At 43.0% G+C, this 19,356-nt stretch overlaps 1 protein-coding gene across 1 annotated transcript in view; it reads right to left on the bottom strand.

The window, feature by feature from the left end:
- Nucleotides 1-3,352: 3,352 nt before the first annotated feature.
- Nucleotides 3,353-19,356, bottom strand: part of LOC139317743 (vomeronasal type-2 receptor 26-like) — a 42,869-nt gene continuing 26,865 nt past the window's right edge. The window contains exons 5-8 of the mRNA XM_070944811.1: nt 16,110-16,973; nt 14,645-14,872; nt 12,414-12,540; nt 3,353-4,254 (exon numbers count right to left, since the gene is read on the bottom strand). Of these exons, the coding sequence (XP_070800912.1) occupies nt 3,353-4,254; nt 12,414-12,540; nt 14,645-14,872; nt 16,110-16,973 (2,121 nt within the window). The remainder of the gene's footprint in view (nt 4,255-12,413; nt 12,541-14,644; nt 14,873-16,109; nt 16,974-19,356) is intronic.

Genomic DNA, 19,356 nt, shown 5'->3' with positions numbered 1-19,356 from the left:
TTCTGGGAAGTTCGGGGTGGGGTAGGGGGGGTAAGGAAGGGAGGGGGTGAAGGGGAAATATTTGTAATTTTTTTTTCTTTTTGTAAAACTTTTTAATAAAAAAAACTTTTTAAACAGGGGGCCAATTCACAGTCCCTCAGACTGTTTGGGGGCCGGACCAGCTGGGTGGGTGCAGCTAGGCGATCATGTGACTGGGTGGGCATAGCCAATTTAGCAGTCCAAACAATACACAGAAACTAAACTTTAATTTGCTATCCTCCTGAGGGTGGAAAGCAGGTTAGTGAAGGGATGTGTTGTTGTGGCCCCGCCCTCCGAGCCTATCTCATTGGAGGAAGAAGGCTCCGAACATGAAGAAGAGGAGTTGGCCAGGCCTCCCTCTCCAGGCCCCTCCCCTCTGGCACTGCCTCAAGTGCCGGCCGAGGAAGAGGAGATTAGCCAGGAGCCAGGTGTCTCCGATGAGAGCGAGGGAGGTGATCTGTCGTTCCTGGATCCACGCCAACGAAGGCGTGATAAATGGTTGCAGCAGTTAAGGAGGCATGCCAGGGATTATAACTGAGTCACTGGACCACACCCCAGAGACTATATAAGAGAGTGTGGTGGCCATTTAAGACTCTGTGACGAACAAAAACTAACTCTGGCTAGTCACTTGAACAACGCCTTAATCTGCCGAAGGTTCCTTGTTTTGAACTGGATTATTTGCAATTTGCATGTATTTTTCTGTTTATCTGATGAAGTAAAGCCCTTGGCAGTCGATGCTCGTATAGCTGCCAAGTTTTAGATAACAACCTGTGTGCGTGCCAAGTGCTTTCTTAACCCTTGGCTGGCTGTGTTTGTGTGTGTGTGGAGACGGGGACAGAACATGTGTCTACCTTGGTGTGTGTATGAGGGACTTCTGTTTCTCTCTCTCTCTCTCTCTCTCTCTCTCTCTCTCTCTCTCTCTCTCTCTCTCCGTGTGTGTGTGTGTGTGTGTGTGTGTGTGTGTGTGTGTGTGTGTCTCTCTCTGGAGGCCGGGGAGGCCAAAAACTGCCCCATTTTTGGCCTCCCTGGCCTCCAGAAGGTGGGTGTGGGCTGGCAGGTAGGTGGGGCAATGTGGGCAGGGTAGCCTTGTGGTCCCATGCGGGCTGGATTAATAGCTTTGGTGAGCCATATCTGGCCCGCAGGCTGTAGTTTGAGGACCCCTGATTTACTGCATATAATTATTAATTCATAATTAAAAGATGTGTGCCATAATGTAGCAGGTTTGATGAGAACACAGAGCTGCAATTGTGTCCATTTATCTCTTGATATTTTAACAGCTGCAAGATCAATCAATATTTCATTGTTTATAGGTTATCTCATTTTAATGTCCACTCTCTAAATGATCCTTTGAAGTTACGATGGTAATGAATGACAGGTTCATCTGACAGGTCATTGTAGTTCCACGCATTATCTCCATTGTCATATGATCACAATACGAGTGTTTGGAATTTAAATCACAATTACTGATTTATCAAATTTTAAAGCCACTTATTTCCCTAACTGAGGGTCTCTGGGTGGTGGGTGAATAAAATATTAAAAACTTAAAAACAATATATAGTTGCTAAGACTCTGAACTTGTTGATTGAAAGGTTGGCAGTTCAGTGGTTTGAATCCCTAGTGCCGTGTAATGGGGTTAGCTCCCATTACTTGTCCCAGCTTCAGCCAACCTAGCAGTTTGAAAGCATGTAAAAAATGCAAGTAGACAAATAGGGATCACCTTTGATGGGAAGGTAACAGTGTTCTATGTGCCTTTGTCATTTAGTCATGCCGGCCACATGACCACAGAGATGTCTTTGGACAGTGCAGTCAAAGCTTTGGCTTTGAAACAGAGATGAACACCACCTCCTAGAGTTGGGAACGACTAGCACATATGTGCGAGGGGAACCTTTACATATGTGTGTGTGTGTGAGGAGCAATATTAAAAATTAATTAAAAGGTGAGGAAAGAGCTTTCAGCGCACTATCCCATAGCTACGTGCTTCTGGATAAATCTTAAGCTAGACCACTGAACTATGTTTTCATGCCTTTCTGGAAAGTCAGGCGAGTGGAGCCCTGCCTCACTTATAGGGGGAAAGTGTTTCAGAAGGCAGAGGCAATGGCACAGAAAGCTATCTTCCTGAACCCTGCCAGTCAACATACAGAATATAACCAGGTTAGTGTAGTGGTTAGAATGCAGTATTGCAGGCTATCTCTGCCAACTGCCAGGAGTTTGATCCTGACCGGTTGAAGGTTGACTCAGCCTTCCATCCTTCCAAGGTTTTTAAAATGACGATTCAGATTATTGGGGACAATATGCTGACCTTTGTAACTCACTCAGAGAGTACTGTAAAGCACTATGGAGTGGTATACAAGTCTAAATGCTATTGTTATTTGGCTAATGAGGTTTGCAATATACCTTCACTATACCTGACCTGGTGGGACAGGCTAATGTAGTGACTGAAAGATGATTCCATAGGTAACCTGGTTGAAGGTCTGTCCCCATGCCAATTAAAACAAGCAATGCCCCACAGTTGTAACCTTCACTTCCAAAAAGCAAAATCAATAGGGAAGCCAGTAGGAGGTTGGCAATGGTGATTACATGACCACAACATGACCACTGATTCCTATGATTGCATAGGATTTATCTAACAATGGCAACTGGGACTGCTGGATCTGTTGTGATAGGACATCAAGAACTTAGCAATAAAGTCCCTCATCCCAATTACCCAATTATCCCAATTATCAGTGAGCAAGGACTACCCACATTTTCTTTCCCAAACTCATATATGAACAAATGGAAGTCAGGGAGGGGAAAAAAAATATTATGGGGCTTTTTTACAAGCTCATGAAGTTTGCAACTCTATACTTTGATGAAACAGAAGATCCCAGGTTAGAAATAATGATTACATCGAGGACCTAGGCCATCTTAATTGTCTAGGTCAACAAATTACTTGGAGAGAATCTGCCAATTCAGAAGAACAAAGGGGAAAAAATGTGAATTTTGGCTCTTCAAAATGTAATGTTGTAGGCAATCAAAATGTGTATGTTAGGATTTCTGTCAGCACAAAGATCTCAAACCAACCACGTCATTTATGAAAATCTTTATCAGCCCCTCTTAGTAGTAATTGTCCCTAAGGAAATCAGAATTAGTGTCACTTGATAGAACATGTTAGACCTTTCCTGGTTAAAGACCTGAATATTCCTCCTTGCTATATGTCAGATATATTTAATAAAAGATGGTATAGAGACAATATGTTTAGATTTATTGTACAGATTCCAGTTTCAACAAGCTCCAGCATGTAACAATACTTGAATGTTGTGCTTAAAATGAATAATGAGCAGATTAAACTCCATATTCAGAATTCTTTCTTTATTAAACATCCCTTTGTGTTTAAATCAGGTCTCAAAATAATGATGTAGCATTTGGGGGAAAATATGCAGCCCAGTAATCCAGCTGCAGAAGCCAAAATGGAGAAAATCTCCACAGCCACCATATATTTGCCCTTCGTACTCAAGTAGGTTGGAACAAATGATAACCAGACACTACAAAAGACCAACATGCTAAAGGTGATAAATTTGGCTTCATTAAAGCTGTCAGGTAACTTCCTGGCAAAAAAGGTCACTGTGAAGCTAATAGAAGCCAAGAACCCCATAAAGCCAAGAACAAGGTAAAACATGGTGGCTGAACCTTCATTACATTCTAGGACAATTTCTTCAGCCATGGAATGCAAGTCTGAATCTGGGAATGGGGGAGAAATTGCTAGCCACACTAAACAGATCAAGAGTTGAGTCAAGGAGCAAGAAAGGACAATAAAAATAGCCATCCTTCTCCCCACCCATTTCCACATTTTGGAGCCAGGCTTAGTAGCCATGAAAGCAAGAACAACTATGGTTGTTTTACCCAAAATACAAGAAAGGGCTATGGAGAAAATGATGCCGAAAGCAGTTTGTCTCATGAGACATTTCACTTGGTCAGGTTGCCCAATGAAGAGGAAAGCGCAAAGGAAGGAGAGCAGAAGGGCAATGAGAAGGGTGTAAGTGAGGTTCCTGTTGTTGGCTTTGACAATGGGGGTGTCCTGCTTTTTAATGAAGATTCCCAGCACCACAATGGTGATGACAGAAAAGAAAAGACTAACAGTGGTCAAGGTGAGTCCCAGTGGCTCATTGTAAGACAAGAAGGTTATTTCTTTTAGAATGCAAAGAGTTTGAGCCTTGTTTGGATATTGATCTTCTGGACATTGGAAGCAATCAACTGCATCTGGAAAAAGAAAAGTTGATGGCCAATTTCTCGAAACACTCTGATAGTGGGATTGAGAGTTAATTAATAGGGTTCATTTATTTATTTAGAAAATTTATATGGCTACCCATTCATTTTCAGTGATTCTGGGCAGCTTATAAACAACTTTAAAAATCCAATATAAATGAAGTATAAACAGTAACCCACATCCCCTTGGCAACAACACACATCAAACGAGCCTCTTAAAAGGCTGCATACCACTCTAGTTCCCTAGATCTGTTGGCGGAACCATGTCTTTAGGGCCTTGCAAAAGAGTGTCAATTTGGGGACAAGTCTAATCTCTGTGTGGATGATCTTTCAAAGGGCCCTTCTTCTAGGTCCCACCAGATGTACTTCCTTAGTACATGGATTCATTTATTCCTAATTAAGTAATGCCTGTTTATATTTAGTGCCTTTTTGTAAACATGCCAGATCTTCTGAAATTTATTTCTGGTTGGTTGTACGGACTCTCTTATTGTAAAATCTAATAATGAATTGAATGAACAATATTTTTATCATTAAGGTATTTCCTAAACAAAGTGAAAAAACATGTTTAGTTTTTGGAGGAGGGGAGAAATATATATTTCATGGTATTTTATTTTAGGAATTAAGCTCCTAAAATCAGCAAATGGATACCAGTTTTATCTTTTTCCACTTTTACACACAGACATCAACGGAAGATATGTCATCTTACAAAATAAGCATTAATCAGAAGTCATAATTTGGAGAAAAAATTAGAACAAATCAAATTGGATATTTATTTTTGGATGCTCTGAAATATCTTTTCACTTTTTGTATTTATGTAGCAATATCATTGACTTGGTCACCAGATTAGACAGTTACAGGAGGTTTTAAATATTAGCATTTTGTATCACAGTTAAGAAGACTGAATAACCCGAGAAGTGCGCGTTTATCTCGTTGATCCCAAAAGAAGGGCAAGACGATACAGACCCTAAAAATTATAGGCCGATTTCATTATTGAACACAGACTATAAGATTTTTGCTAAAATTTTAGCAAATAGATTAATGACAGTTATGCAGCAAATGATTAACCATGATCAAACTGGATTTATAAATGGCAGACAAATGAAGAGTAATGTAAGGCAAATTGTTAACTTATTAGAGTATCTGGGAAGGAACAACCAGGTCCCCGCAGTGCTAGTTTTTTTGGATGCTGAAAAAGCCTTTGACAGATTGAATTGGCAATTTTTATTAAAATTAATAGAAAGGATGCAATTTGGAGAACAATTTGTACAATCTATCAAGGCAATATATCAAAAACAATCAGCACAAATAATAGTTAATGGTGGCTTAACAGATTCTTTTAATATAGAGAAAGGAACAAGACAAGGTTGTCCCCTGTCTCCATTATTGTTTGTGTTGACGCTGGAAGTTTTAATAAATAAAATACGTGAGATGGATACAGTAAAGGGAATTAAAATTAGACAGCATGAGTATAAGTTACGAGCATTTGCGGATGACCTGGTTGTTACCTTAACCCAACCGGTACAATCGATAACAGCCTTGATGGACATAACCTGCCTATATGGACAAGTATCTGGTTTTAAAATAAATGCAGCAAAAACGAAAATAATAGCTAAATGCCCCAAGATGGCGACGCCCGTTTAGATCGCATCTAGGCATCTAGAGATGGGTGGCTCGTGGACTGGCAGGGGTCTTTTGGGGCTGCCATGAACATCGGCAACCCCTTTCCCAGTTGGAGGAGTCTCTCCCCAGCCTGACGAGGGCTTTTTCGCCCTCCGGAACCTCGTGGCTGGGGAGAAGTGAGCGGAAGACGGCGTGGGCGGAAGAACGCCGAGGCTGAACGCCGACAGCCCGGCCGCATCGGCTCCGCCATTTTTTCTTCCTGTTTGGCCGAGGCGGCGGCGGCCGGAGCGTTGGCGGCGGCGGCGGTGATGCCCAGCGAACTCCCCCCTGACCCTGGATGCCCCTGGGGGTTTCTTTGGATGTTCTTTGGATGTTCTTTGGATGTTCCGGGGGCGCGAGGGAACGCTGGGAGCTCGGGTGTGGCCGGCGCCGAGGACGACGCTGTGGCAATGGCGGCTGCTGCATGGCAACCAGGTCGAGGGCGGTGGTGGCTGATGATGGTGCTGGAGAGCTGTTGGCGTTGGAGGAGAGGAGAGAAACATCAAGCCTCGGCATTGAAATGGGGGAGTTGAACCCCATTGTGCTCAGGGGTTGTAGGATACATGGCTGACATTAAGGGCTTGTGTGGAAAGACCTGGGGTTGGAGAGGCTGGTGGACGGCTCAAGTATTGGGTCGCTATGGATGGCCTCCCCCCCCTCCCTTTTTCTGGCCCTGTTATCGGCCTATCGGCCAATGTGGACTTTCCTACCCCAGAGCTTGGGACCTGGCTCTGTCTTTCGTCCTGTCTCCTGGCTGTATGGAGGACAAGGCAGTTGCGGGAGGATGGATGGAGCCAGCTTCAGACTACGTTCGCTGCGGATGGGATTCATCTTTCCAGGGCCAGGAGGGCCAAACCACCGTGAGAGGGTGGCTTTGGACTTTTTCTGACTTTTTCCATCTTGCCTTGATTAGGATGGCCAACCACCGTGAGAGGGTGGTTGGATAGTTCCCTCAGCTGGACTGAACGTGAGGACTCCTACCCATTACCGTGAGAGGGTAATGGTGACTCTTCCGATTAACTTAGTCTTGCTTCCTGGACATTTGAAACCATCATTATAGACCCCTAGGCCATGTCTAGGCCAAACTTGTATTATCACTCTAGTGTTAAAACGTATTCTAGGGCAAAGCTTCTTGTGCTGCGAGATTCCCCCCTGTCGCAGGCCTGGCCCTCTATGTTATCGAGGGCCCACCTTAATGACGGATCTTGGGACCCCGAGAGGTGGCATGTTGCAAAAAGGGGATTGAGGGGTTTTTTAAAGACTTTTTAAAATAGACTTTTAAGGGGTTCTGAGGGGGGGGAGGTTATGTGGGTTTGGGGGGAAAACCCACGGGGGTTGGAGACCAGTCCGGCTGCTATTAATGGTGCCATAGGGGGTGCAGACTCTGGGGGAAAGGGGACTGTTAGAATGCCCTCTAGTGAGGGCTTCTCTATTAATACGCTGAGTGGGAGGGGCAGGTATGGCGGGAGCAGGGGGCCATATCATGTGGTGGGGGCACGTGCTCGCTATCTCCGAGCGATTGCGTGCCCCGGTCCCCTTAGCTCTTCCCGTTCCCCAGGCTGCTCAGAGTCTCAGGGCCCGAGTTTCCGGCTGATGTTGTGTAATGCCAGGTCCGTAGTAAATAAAGCCCCCCTCATTTGTGATCTTATTCAGGAGGGGGTAGCGGACCTGGCAGGTATCACGGAGACCTGGCTGGGCCATGAGGGGGGAGTTCCCCTCGTGGAGATGTGCCCATCAGGCTTCCGTGCATTTCATCAGCCGAGAGCTCAGGGCAGGGGCGGGGGGGGTGGCGGTCATTCTAAGAGAAGGTCTTGATCCGAGGGAGACCACTGTACCTCAGATAGCCGGATGTGAGTCCCTTTTCGTGAAGTGGGGTCGCGGGGTGCAGATGGGTCTGTTGATCACATACCTGGCTCCCTGCCACGTGGCAACGACCCTGCCCGAACTCCTCAATGTTATAGCCGAGGTGGCGGCTGATACCCCCAGACTTGTGGTCATGGGGGATTTCAACCTGCCATCCATCGGTGAAACATCTGAGGTAGCTCGGGAGTTCATGGCTTCCATGACGGCCATGGACCTGACCCAAGTAATTCACGGCCCTACTCATATGGGGGGACACACTCTGGACTTAGTTTTTATCTCTGGTCAGTGGTTGAGTGGCCTTGATATAGGGGATGTAGATATTGAACCCTTGTCATGGTCTGACCACTCGCTCCTTCGACTTGAATTTCTGACCGCCGTACCCCGTCGCAGGGAGGCGGAGCCGACCAGGTGGTTCCGCCCCAGGCACCTGATGGACCCCGATAGGTTCCAAATGGAGCTTGGGCCATTTCCTGAGACTCTAGCTCATGACTCGGCTGATGACCTGGTGGCCGCCTGGGATAGGGCGGCCGCCGGGGCCTTGGACCAGGTCGTGCCTTTGCGGCCTCTGACCCGGCACCGAACTCACTTAGCTCCTTGGTTCTCCGAGGAGCTGAGGGAGATGAAGCGCTGGAAAAGACGCCTAGAGAGCGGTTGGGGAGCCAGTCGTTCTGAGTCTGATTTGACACTGGTAAGGTCTCATATTAAGACCTACCTAGTGGCGATAAAAGCGGCGAAATCTAGTTATTTTGCCGCTCTTATTGCATCATCAGATAACCGCCCAGCCGCCCTGTTTAGGGTGACCCACTCCCTCCTCCATCTGGGAGCGCGGGAGGACCCCTTGCAGGGCCGAGCTGAGGATTTTGTACAGTATCTGGATGATAAAATAACTCAGATTCGGGAAGACTTGGCCGCCGACTGGGTTAGTTCAGACGAGATGACTGAGGCAGGCCTTGAGAGTGTTATCTGGGAGGAGTTTGATCCTGTGGCTCCCGAGGATGTGGACAGGATCTTGGGACGGCTGAACGCAACCACATGTTTATTGGACCCATGTCCCTCCTGGTTGGTGCTGGCTTCCCGGGAGGTTACACGAGGCTGGCTCCAGGGGATTATCAACGCTTCTTTGAGCGAGGGTGTCCTGCCGACCGCCTTGAAAGAGGTGGTGGTGAGGCCTCTCCTCAAGAAGCCATCCCTGGATCCGGCTGTTTTGGCTAACTATCGTCCAGTCTCCAACCTTCGCTTTATTGCGAAGGTTGTTGAGAGTGTGGTGGTGCGACAGCTTCCCCAGTACCTGGATGAAGCTGTCTATCTGGATCCGCTCCAGTCCGGCTTCAGACCTGGGTACAGCACGGAAACGGCATTGGTCGTGTTGGTGGATGATCTCTAGAGGGCCCGGGATAGGGGTTATTCCTCTATCCTGGTCCTATTAGACCTCTCAGTGGCTTTTGATACCATCGACCATGGTATCTTGTTGCGCCGGCTGGAGGGACTGGGAGTGGGGGGCACCGTTTTGCGGTGGTTCTCCTCCTATCTCTCCGACTGGTCGCAATCCGTGTTGACAGGGGGGCAGCGGTCGACCCTGAGGCGCCTTGTTTGTGCGGTGCCACAAGGGTCGGTCCTCTCGCCCCTCCTGTTCAACATTTATGTGAAGCTGCTGGGTGAGATCATCCGTGGTTTTGGGGTGGAGTTCCATCAGTACGCTGATGATACTCAGCTGTACATTTCCACCCCAGACCATCCCAATGATGCCTTGGAAGTGATGTCCCAGTGCCTGGAGGCCGTGCGGGTCTGGATGGGGAGAAACAGGCTTCGACTCAACCCTTCCAAGACCGAGTGGCTGTGGCTGCCAGCGTCCCGGTATAGCCAGCTGACGCCATCGCTGGTTATTGGGGGCGAATCATTGGCCCCCAAGGAGAGGGCCCGCAACTTGGGTGTCCTCCTGGATGCGCGGCTGTCTTTAGAAGGGCATATGACAGCCGTGGCCAGGGGGGCTTTTTGTCAGGTTCATCTGATACACTAGTTGCGCCCCTTTCTGGACCGGGACTCCCTATGCACGGTCACTCAAGCACTCGTCACTTCTCGTCTGGACTATTGTAACGCTCTCTACATGGGGCTCCCCTTGGGGTACACCCGGAGGCTCCAACTGGTGCAGAATGCGGCCGCGCGGGGGATTATGGGAGCGACGGAGCGCTCCCATGTGACTCCTCTCCTGCGCGAGCTGCATTGGCTTCCGGTGGACTTCCGGGTGCGCTTCAAGGTGTTGGTGATCACCTTTAAAGCGCTCCATGGCTTAGGGCCAGGGTACTTACGGGACCGCCTTCTGCCACCAATAGCCTCCCACCGGCCAGTTCGCTCCCACAGAGAGGGCCTCCTCAGGGTGCCGTCGGCCAGACAATGCCGGCTGGCGACCCCCAGGAGGAGAGCCTTCTCTGTGGTGGCACCTACCCTATGGAACAATCTACCCCCAGAGATGCGAGTGATCTCCGACCTCCGGACTTTTCGTCGGGCCCTAAAAACTTATTTTTTTCAGTTAGCCGGTCTGTCTTGATTTTAGGGTTAGTTTTAAAATTTTAATATTGATTTTAAATTGACAAGTTTTAAATTACGGGCCAAATTTATAAATTATTTTAACTTTATTTTTAACTGTGGTGTTATGTATAGATGTTTTTATTTTGGCTGTTCACCGCCCTGAGTCCGAAAGGAGAAGGGCGGTATAGAAATTTTAATAATAATAATAATAATAATAATAATAATAATAATAATAATAATAATAATAATAATAATAATAATAATAATATGGTGAGAAGCCAGAAAGAAGAGATAGAAAGGTTAACAGGATTTGAAGTAGTTAAGAAGGTTAAATACTTGGGGGTTTATATTATGACTGCAAATATTAAATTATATCAGCATAATTATGAACCATTATGGCACAAAATACAAAAAGAGATGGAAAATTGGAAAAAACTACAATTGTCCTTGCTGGGAAGGATAGCCGCTGTAAAAATGAATATTTTACCAAAATTTTTATTTCTCTTTCAAATGATACCTATATTAAAAAAAGATGAAAATTTGAAGGAATGGCAGAAGGGCATAAATAAGTTTGTGTGGGCAGGGAAGAAACCTCGAGTTAAACAAAAGATAATGCAAGATATCCGAGAAAGAGGTGGTCTTAAAATGCCCAACTTAAGACTGTACTATGAAGCCGCTGCCCTCTCAGCAATTACAGACTGGATAAATTTAACGGAGGAGAAGATAATGAATATTGAAGGATATGGTTTGGTCTACGGCTGGCATGCTTATTTAGTCTATGACAAGAAAGTGGATAAGGCTTTTAAAAGTCATATATTAAGAAATTCGCTATTGCGTGTCTGGAAAAAGTATAAATATAAATTAAGTGACAAGTTACCAATATGGACAGTACCCAGACACGCGATAGAGAATATAAAATTAGAGCAAAAGCAAGATAAGGTTACATATAAGGAACTTCTTTATAAGGAAGGAGTCAGATTACAATTAAAATCAATGGAGCAATTAAGAGAAGAAGGAATTATTAGGACATGGTTTCAGTATGGACAGCTGCAGGCCAGATGGAGAGAAGATCAAAAAATTGGTATTTTGCAGCAGGATGAGAATTTGATAAAGCAAACAAGAGATAAAGGTCAAATGCATATAAAAAGGTTGTATAATGCATTAGTGGAAATAGATTCAGAAACAGAGTTAGTCAAGGACTGTATGATAAAATGGGCACAAAACGTAGGTGAACCAATAATGATGGAAACATGGGAAAAGATATGGGTTAGAAATGTAAGATTTACACAAGCACAAAATTTAAGGGAGAATTTTTATAAAATGTTTTATAGATGGCATTTAGACCCAAAAAAATTAGCATGTATGTACCCAAACTTACAACCTAAGTGTTGGTGATGTGAGTGTAAAGATGCTACATATTTTCATATATGGTGGACATGTAAAAAAATTAAGGCTTTTTGGATAAAAATATGGTAGATTATTCAAAACATTTTAAAGAAAAAAATTAAATTTACACCACAGTTTTTTCTGCTGGGAATAGTCATGGATTGTACTGTAATAGAGACCAAGTTGGTTTTGAACTTAATAACGGCTGCCAGGTTACTGGTGGCACAGTACTGGAAGAAGGAAGATCCACCCACCATTGAGGAATGGACATTAAAAGTTGTGCATTTGGCAAAAATGGCGAAAATTTCATCATATCTTAAAGACCATTCAAATGAAAGATACATATTGGAATGGAGAAGATGGATCGATTACAGAAGAAGTATCCGAATAAGAAGATTCATATAGCATATGAATGAAGTAATCCTAAGTAATTTATGTTTGTTTTTTGAATTATAAGGAGTTAAGGATCGAGGGAGAATATGAAATGTAACAATTTGTTAGCATATTTTAGCTTTTGATTTGTGAATGCTATACCCTGTGCTTGTTCTGGGAAGTCTAGGGAGGGGGGTGGGGGGAAGGAGGGGAAGGGAGGGTGGGGAAGGGAGGGGGAGTTGAGGGGGGAAGGGTGGGGGGGTGAAAATGTTTGTACTTTCTATAAAACTTTTCAATAATAAAAAAAGAAGACTGAATAACTTAGTCTTGCACAAGACAACTCTTACCCATCTGCTTTGAAATTTTCCCTTTTGCACATGGAAGGCAATTGTAACAGCAAAATGGCTTCCCTTCTATTTTCACCTTCCTATAGCCTGGACAGCAAATGTCATTGCACAAAGAAAGAGGTTGAACCTATCAAGAAATGAAAGCAACATTTACTGTAACTTGTAATTTTTCTTTCAAAAAAATCTATTTAGGTGAGGAATTTACTTTTAAATAATTATAGTAAATGAATGGAAATATTACAGGGAAGGAGAGTTAGAATCAAAACCAAAGGCAGAAAAACTAAGAATTGGGCACAGGAAGATAGCATCATTTGACTAGGAGAAAGTCAAGATCTAGACAAACTGTTCCTCATATGCATCCATTAGCTGGAAATAGAGATGAATATTTTCCCCCTGAGTTTCAATTCCTTTCTTTTCTTTGGTCACAGCACTGGTCAGGTGTTCTATCTGAACCAGGGTTAACATGATCATTGACATGGAATTCCCCATTTCTTTTTTCCCATGCATGCCAGTCAATAAGCACTTTCTTTTGTCTTTTAAAGACTGATAGAAAAAAGAATTAAAATAGAAGCAACAGTTTTAAAATCTTCACTCTATTTTGAGCATAAAGGGGAACTTGGCAGAATCTCCATCCATCCATCCATCCATCCATCCATCCATCCATCCATCCATCCATCCACCCACCACCTATCCATCTACCCACCCACCACCTATCCATCCACTGACCCATCTATCCATCCACCAACCCACCAACCCATCTACCCCACCCACCCACCCACTTATCCATCTACCCACCCACCCACCCATCCATCTACCCACCCACCTACCTATCCATCCACCCACCCACCCACCCAACCATCCATCCACTGACCAATCCATCCATTCATCCATCCATCCATCCATCCACCCACCCATACGTCCATTGACCCATCCACCCACCCAACCATGCACTGACCCACCCACCCATCCAACCATCCATCTACCCACCCACCCACCTATCCATCCACCCACCCATCTACCTATCCACCCACTGACCAATCCATCTATTCATCCATCACCCACACAACAATCCACTGACCCACCCACCCACCCACTTATCCATCTATCCACCCACCCACCCACCCATCCATCTACCCACCCACCTACCTATCCATCCATCCAACCAACCAACCATCCATCCACTGACCAATCCACCCATTCATCCATCCATCCACCCAACATCCATTGACCCACCCACCCAACCATCCATCTACCCACTGACCCACCTATCCATCCATCCACCCACCCACCCATCTACCTATCCACCCACTGACCAATCCATCTATTCATCCATCACCTACCCAACCATCCACTGACCCATCCATCCATTCATCCATCCACCCACCCAACCATCCATGGACCCATCCACCCACCCAACCATCCACTGACCCATCCACCCACCCACCCACCTATCCATCTACCCAACCACCCATCCATCCATCGACCCACCCAACCATCCACTGACCCATCCACCCACCCACCCACCCACCCACCTACATCTACCCACCTACCCACCCACCCTCCCATCCATCCACCCACCCACCCAACAATCATCCATCCATCCATCCAGTACAGTTTTGATTTTTGTATTCAGCATTTCATTATTCCTTGATTGATTCATTTTATTTTAAAGCATCATTTCATCTTTCTACTCCTGAATCCTACCCACCCCATTGTTTCTTCATCTTTGCAGTTTTCAATCTGATAAATTGAAGGACAAGAGTGATTCAAATTTATGATATCAAAAACAAGAAGGGAAGGGAAACAATGTACAGATAGTCCTCAACTTACAATAGTTCATTTAATGACCAAAGTTACATTGGCACTGAAAAAAGAGACTTATTACCATTTTTCACAGTTACAACCTTTGTAGCATCCCATGACCATGTGATAAAAATTTAGATGCTTCACAACTGGTTTGTACTTATGACTATTGCTGTGTCTCAAGGTCATGTGATTACCTTTTAAAATCTTTTGGCAAGCAAAATCAATGGAGAAGCCAGGTTTGCTTAACAACCAGGTTAGTAACTTATCAATTGCTATGATACACTTAACAACTGTGGCAAGAAAGGTCATAAAATGGGGCAAAGCTCACTTAAAAATGTCTCACCTAACCACAGAAATTTTGGGCTCAATTATGGTCGTAAGTTGAGGACTACTTGTCCACAGGTTGACATCTGAGCAGGAAATACCTGGTTAAACATGGCAGGCCAGATGATGTCTTGTGCAGAAATGGAAAACAATTTATCTGGAGAAGCTGTTGGATCAATTTTTCCAACTTTGACTTTAGCAAAGGTCTGGTTTGGGAGTGTGACCCAGTTGATAATGTCAAATCCTGTCTCTAGATCCCCATTTTCATTGAAGGAGAGTTTCTGTCCTACTGTGTTATTAAATGAGATGGTTCTCAAATAGTGATGGAGCTAAACAGAAGCAGAGGTAGACAATTAATGAAAAAAGAAAGAAACAGAAAAAGCAAAGAAGAAAGGAAGGAAGGAAGGAAGGAAGGAAGGAAGGAAGGAAGGAAGGAAGGAAGGAAAGAAAGATAAAGGAAGAAAGAAAGAAGGAAAGAAAACAAAAAAGAAAGAGAAAAGGAAAGAGAAAAGGAGAAAGAGGGAGGAAAGAAAGAGGGGGAAGAAAAAAATGAATGAAAGAAAGAAAGAAAGGAAGGAAGGAAGGAAGGAAGGAAGGAAGGAAGAAAGAAAGAAAGAAAGAAAGAAAGAAAGAAAGAAAGAAAGAAAGAAAGAAAGAAAGAAAGAAAGAAAGAAAGAAAGAAAGATAGATTGTATTCAGTTCAGGATATTGATTTCATATGATGTGGTTCATTATTACAATTATTGTTCCTTTACCCCATCCATATTTCTTCTCTACTGCAGACATTTTGAACCTCTGCCAATCATGCTAGTGCTGCTGAATCTCAACTTTTCTTCCCTATTGTGGTAGCATTTTTATCTATTCACAACAGGGGTGAAATCTAAAATTTGTTACTATTGGTTCTGTGGGCGTGGTTTGGTGGGGGGGGTTGGTCTGGGTGGGCATGGCCAACTTTTTTTTTTTACTTTTAAAAGCATTTTTTCTACAACCTTAAGAGGTTGCAGAAAAAAATGCTTTTAGAAGCCTCTGACGATCAGGCAACTCAGCTGGGATCGCCAGAGACTTTTAGAGGCATTTTTTTTTCAACCTCTTCAGCTGAAGAGGTTGTAGAAAAAATGCTTTTAAACGCCTCTGACAATCCCAGCTGAGCCGCGCAATCATCAGAGGCTTTATTTTTTTACTTTTAAAAGCATTTTTTTGGCCGAAGAGGTTGTAAAAACAATGCTTTTAAAAGTAAAAAAACCCCAGCCTCTGATGATTGCGCAGCTCAGCTGGGCATGGGGAGGAGGGTGCAGGGATTTTTGCTACCGGTTCTCCGAACCACCCGCTGCCATCGCTACCGGATCGGGCGATCCAGTCTGAACCGGGAGCATTTCACCCCGATTCACAATCACAAACGTTTCTCTAAGTCACTAAATGATGGGGAAAATGTTTTGACAGGAGACTGAAAATTATCCCCAATGCAGTAAATGAAAGACTCCAGTGTTCTCATCAACTGCATTACATAACGGCTCATTGCATCAGACAGAAGAGCAGTGGGAGATGTTCATTTATTTATTTTTTTACCTGCCATGCTTTTTGAATCAACAATGTTTCTCTCCCAATTTCTGTCCTTGTTCTGTGTTTGGACTTGGGGGAAAGCATGGCTTGTAAAGCATGTGCCACACCATAGACTGCATTATAGATGCTGTAACTCTGCCCAGTCAGGATGGTGTCAAATACAGACCTAGGTAGATTCTCCAACTTCTCTTCTCCAGTGCACAGCATTCCAGCATCTTCTTCATCTAACTTATCTTTAGGAAAAGAACATTCAAAAGCCTGTTCCCAGAACACTCTCATTAAATGGTGTTTCACTTCTGACTTTGGGTTTCTCATCCGAAGGAATTTATTGAATCCAGAAATCTCCTTGGAAGAAATTGCAAAAGTTATAACACCATGGAAAAAGTCCATACCCCTGGTTTTTTGAAAGGAAAGAGATGTAAACTCCATCTGGGCTGGCATTATCCAAACTTTATCTTTTCTCTCAATGGGCATATCTTCAAATTCTGTCAAATAGGGCAACATTCTAAAAATGACAGTGACCTGGTTTTCACAATAGAGGATAATGACGTTGGCAGTGCTCTTCATGATAATAATGTACATTTTACCAAAGTCTTGAAATGTTCCTGCAATATCATTAGCAAATGTTTCCTTGGCCATCTCTTCCATGAAGTCAAAGCAGATACCTTTCTGGGAATACAAAGGAATAGCATTTTGTATGAATCTCTCTCCACTCTTATCAGGTTGGGAAATCAGTCCAATCCATATCCACCTAAAATATAATAGCAACTGGAGAATACCCATAATCTGTTGGTCAACATTTGGGAAAAAACGATGAGAGAAAGCACCTTGTATCTTGCCATCTATCAATGGGGAAGATCCGTATGTGAGCTAGACATAGGAGAAAAAAAGAACATGGTTTCCCAACATGAATTATTATTATTATTATTATTATTATTATTATTATTATTATTATTAATAATAATTTTGTCCTTAATTTATGGTCTTTGTTACAAATATTAATATAAATGTAATCATGTTCAGAAACAATTTCACAATTTTCATTCAACAGCTATTATTGTAGTAGAAGTACAAAGTTAGAGCCCTCAGAAATGCATTAATTCAAGTAACGTTATATGGAAAATTGACTACAAATTTTAAGGATTAAATGTGTTTGGTCCTGATTAAGAAAGGAAAGCCACATTTCCCTAGTCTTTTCCTCTTTGGAAATAGAAGAAAAATTTGAACAATGAAGTCATGATGGTATGAAGATAAGATAGGATGAGCAATGTAAGAACATGGTTTTGCTTCAATATGCACCATAACCCTCCTCTAGATTTGCATAGTTCATATCTCATAATCTTTATTATTTATTGGCCAAGCGTGATTGAACACAGAAGGAATTTGTCTTGGATGCATACACTCTCAATGTACATACAAACATCAAACAATAACATAAATCATATGGTACAATCATAAGATATAAACAAGTGATAAATCATAAGAGACCAATAGAAGAAGGTAGTAGGAAAGATGAGAGGATAAGAAAGATGAGAAAGATAATAGCAATACAGCCCTACTACATGGGTAAATATCTTTACACATAAACAGTGCTGTGGGCATTAAGTGTTTAACAAAGTGATGGCAAGGGGGAAAAGACTATCTTTGTGTCTGGTTGTTTTGGCAGGCAGTGCCCTATAGCAGTGTTCTGAGGATAGAAGTTGAAACAGTTTATGTCCAGAATGTGAGAGGTCTGTAGATATTTTCTCAGCCCATCCTCCTGACCTGTGCAGTATACAGGTATTCAATGGAAAGCAGGCTGGTTGCAATTGGTTTTTCCTGCAGTCTTAACTATCCATTGAAGTCTGTACCTGTACTATTTGGTTGCTGTGACAACCAAATGAATGGGCATCCTTATATTGATATATACCAATATGCATACCAATATGAATATACAGTCAGTTGCAATCCAACAAATACTGGAAGGGTACAGGGAATTAGTTTCCCCCTTTTCATTTCAGTTATTTCATATTTTGGTAACGTATCTTCTTACTTTCCATTGTGTTTTATCTGAATTCCAGAAACAAGTATGCTACAAGTCAAGTACTTTACCTTCTTACTTTCAGAAAGGAGTAAAAAAATATCCAACTCCTGAGCAACCAACATGGTGTGATCTGAAAAGCAACTATTGCTAAATCTTTAGGAAGTCAATTTGAGAGAAGCAAAAGTACTGGCTTTTGTTTAAAGAGACATAAGTCAATAACTTTGGGCATCAACCATCTACAGTCCCACCACATTCAATTTGCCGCAGAAAACCTGCTAACACATTCTATCTGATGGAATTGACCATGCCTACTTAGGGGTTATTAATCCATTGATTATTCTGATTTTAGGAGGAGGAGGAGAAATTCTTATAATATCACAGTATTCTGTGTTTACCAAATGTTAATAAATATCAACAAGAATATGTAATAAGTATTATAGTAAGTCAGCTATTTCGCTTTTAGTTCTGGTCTTTTTCTTAAATACCAGCATGCTTTTGACAGTCCATTAAAGCAGGATCTGTTTGGATGTGATATAAGGGAATTCACTTTAACTCAGTGTTTCTCAATCTTTGCAACTTTCAGATGAGGGGGACTTCAACTCCCAGAATTCCCAGTGCTGCTGGCTGGGGAATTCTGGGAGTTGAAGTCTCCCCATCTTAAAGTTGCAGAGGTTGAGAAACACTGCTTTAACTCATGCATAGAGCATTTTAATTAATTTTATGTGTAGTTTTCATTCCTTTGTACTACATCACTTCATTTTTTAATTATTCAAATTTCCATGAATAACATTCATTAAGAGGAAGGAAGGAAGGAAGGAAGGAAGGAAGGAAGGAAGGAAGGAAGGAAGGAAGGAAGGAAGGAAGGAAGGAAATATAAAAATCATGATAACTATTCCATTACTTAATCAGGTCCATGGCTCCTTAATATTATTACTAAAACATGGTGGGAAAATGTATTGATGAAAATGTACTGGTGTTTCTATTCATCGCATTTGTAAATAAGTCAAGAAAACCTGGTACATTAATTGGTGTGAATTCAGATTGGGGAACCCACCAAGCACAGTGTCTAAAATTATTCATCTCTTCTGCAAACACATGGTTTGCTGTTCCTCATTCTTTGGATTGCCACTTTATTTCCAAACCACAGAAAAATAATAAAAAGAAAAGTTAGTTTACAGTATTTGTTTTATTTTTAGAAACATAAATTTGTAAAAGAAAGTAGTTTAAGAC

Source organism: Pituophis catenifer, unplaced genomic scaffold, assembly GCF_029215685.1.
Source record: "Pituophis catenifer annectens isolate HBS135680 unplaced genomic scaffold, rPitCat1.0.hap2 SCAF_5, whole genome shotgun sequence".
NCBI classification, from domain to species: domain Eukaryota; kingdom Metazoa; phylum Chordata; class Lepidosauria; order Squamata; family Colubridae; genus Pituophis; species Pituophis catenifer.
The sequence above is the reverse complement of the archived record's forward strand: the minus strand, read 5'-3'. Positions and strand labels throughout refer to the sequence as shown.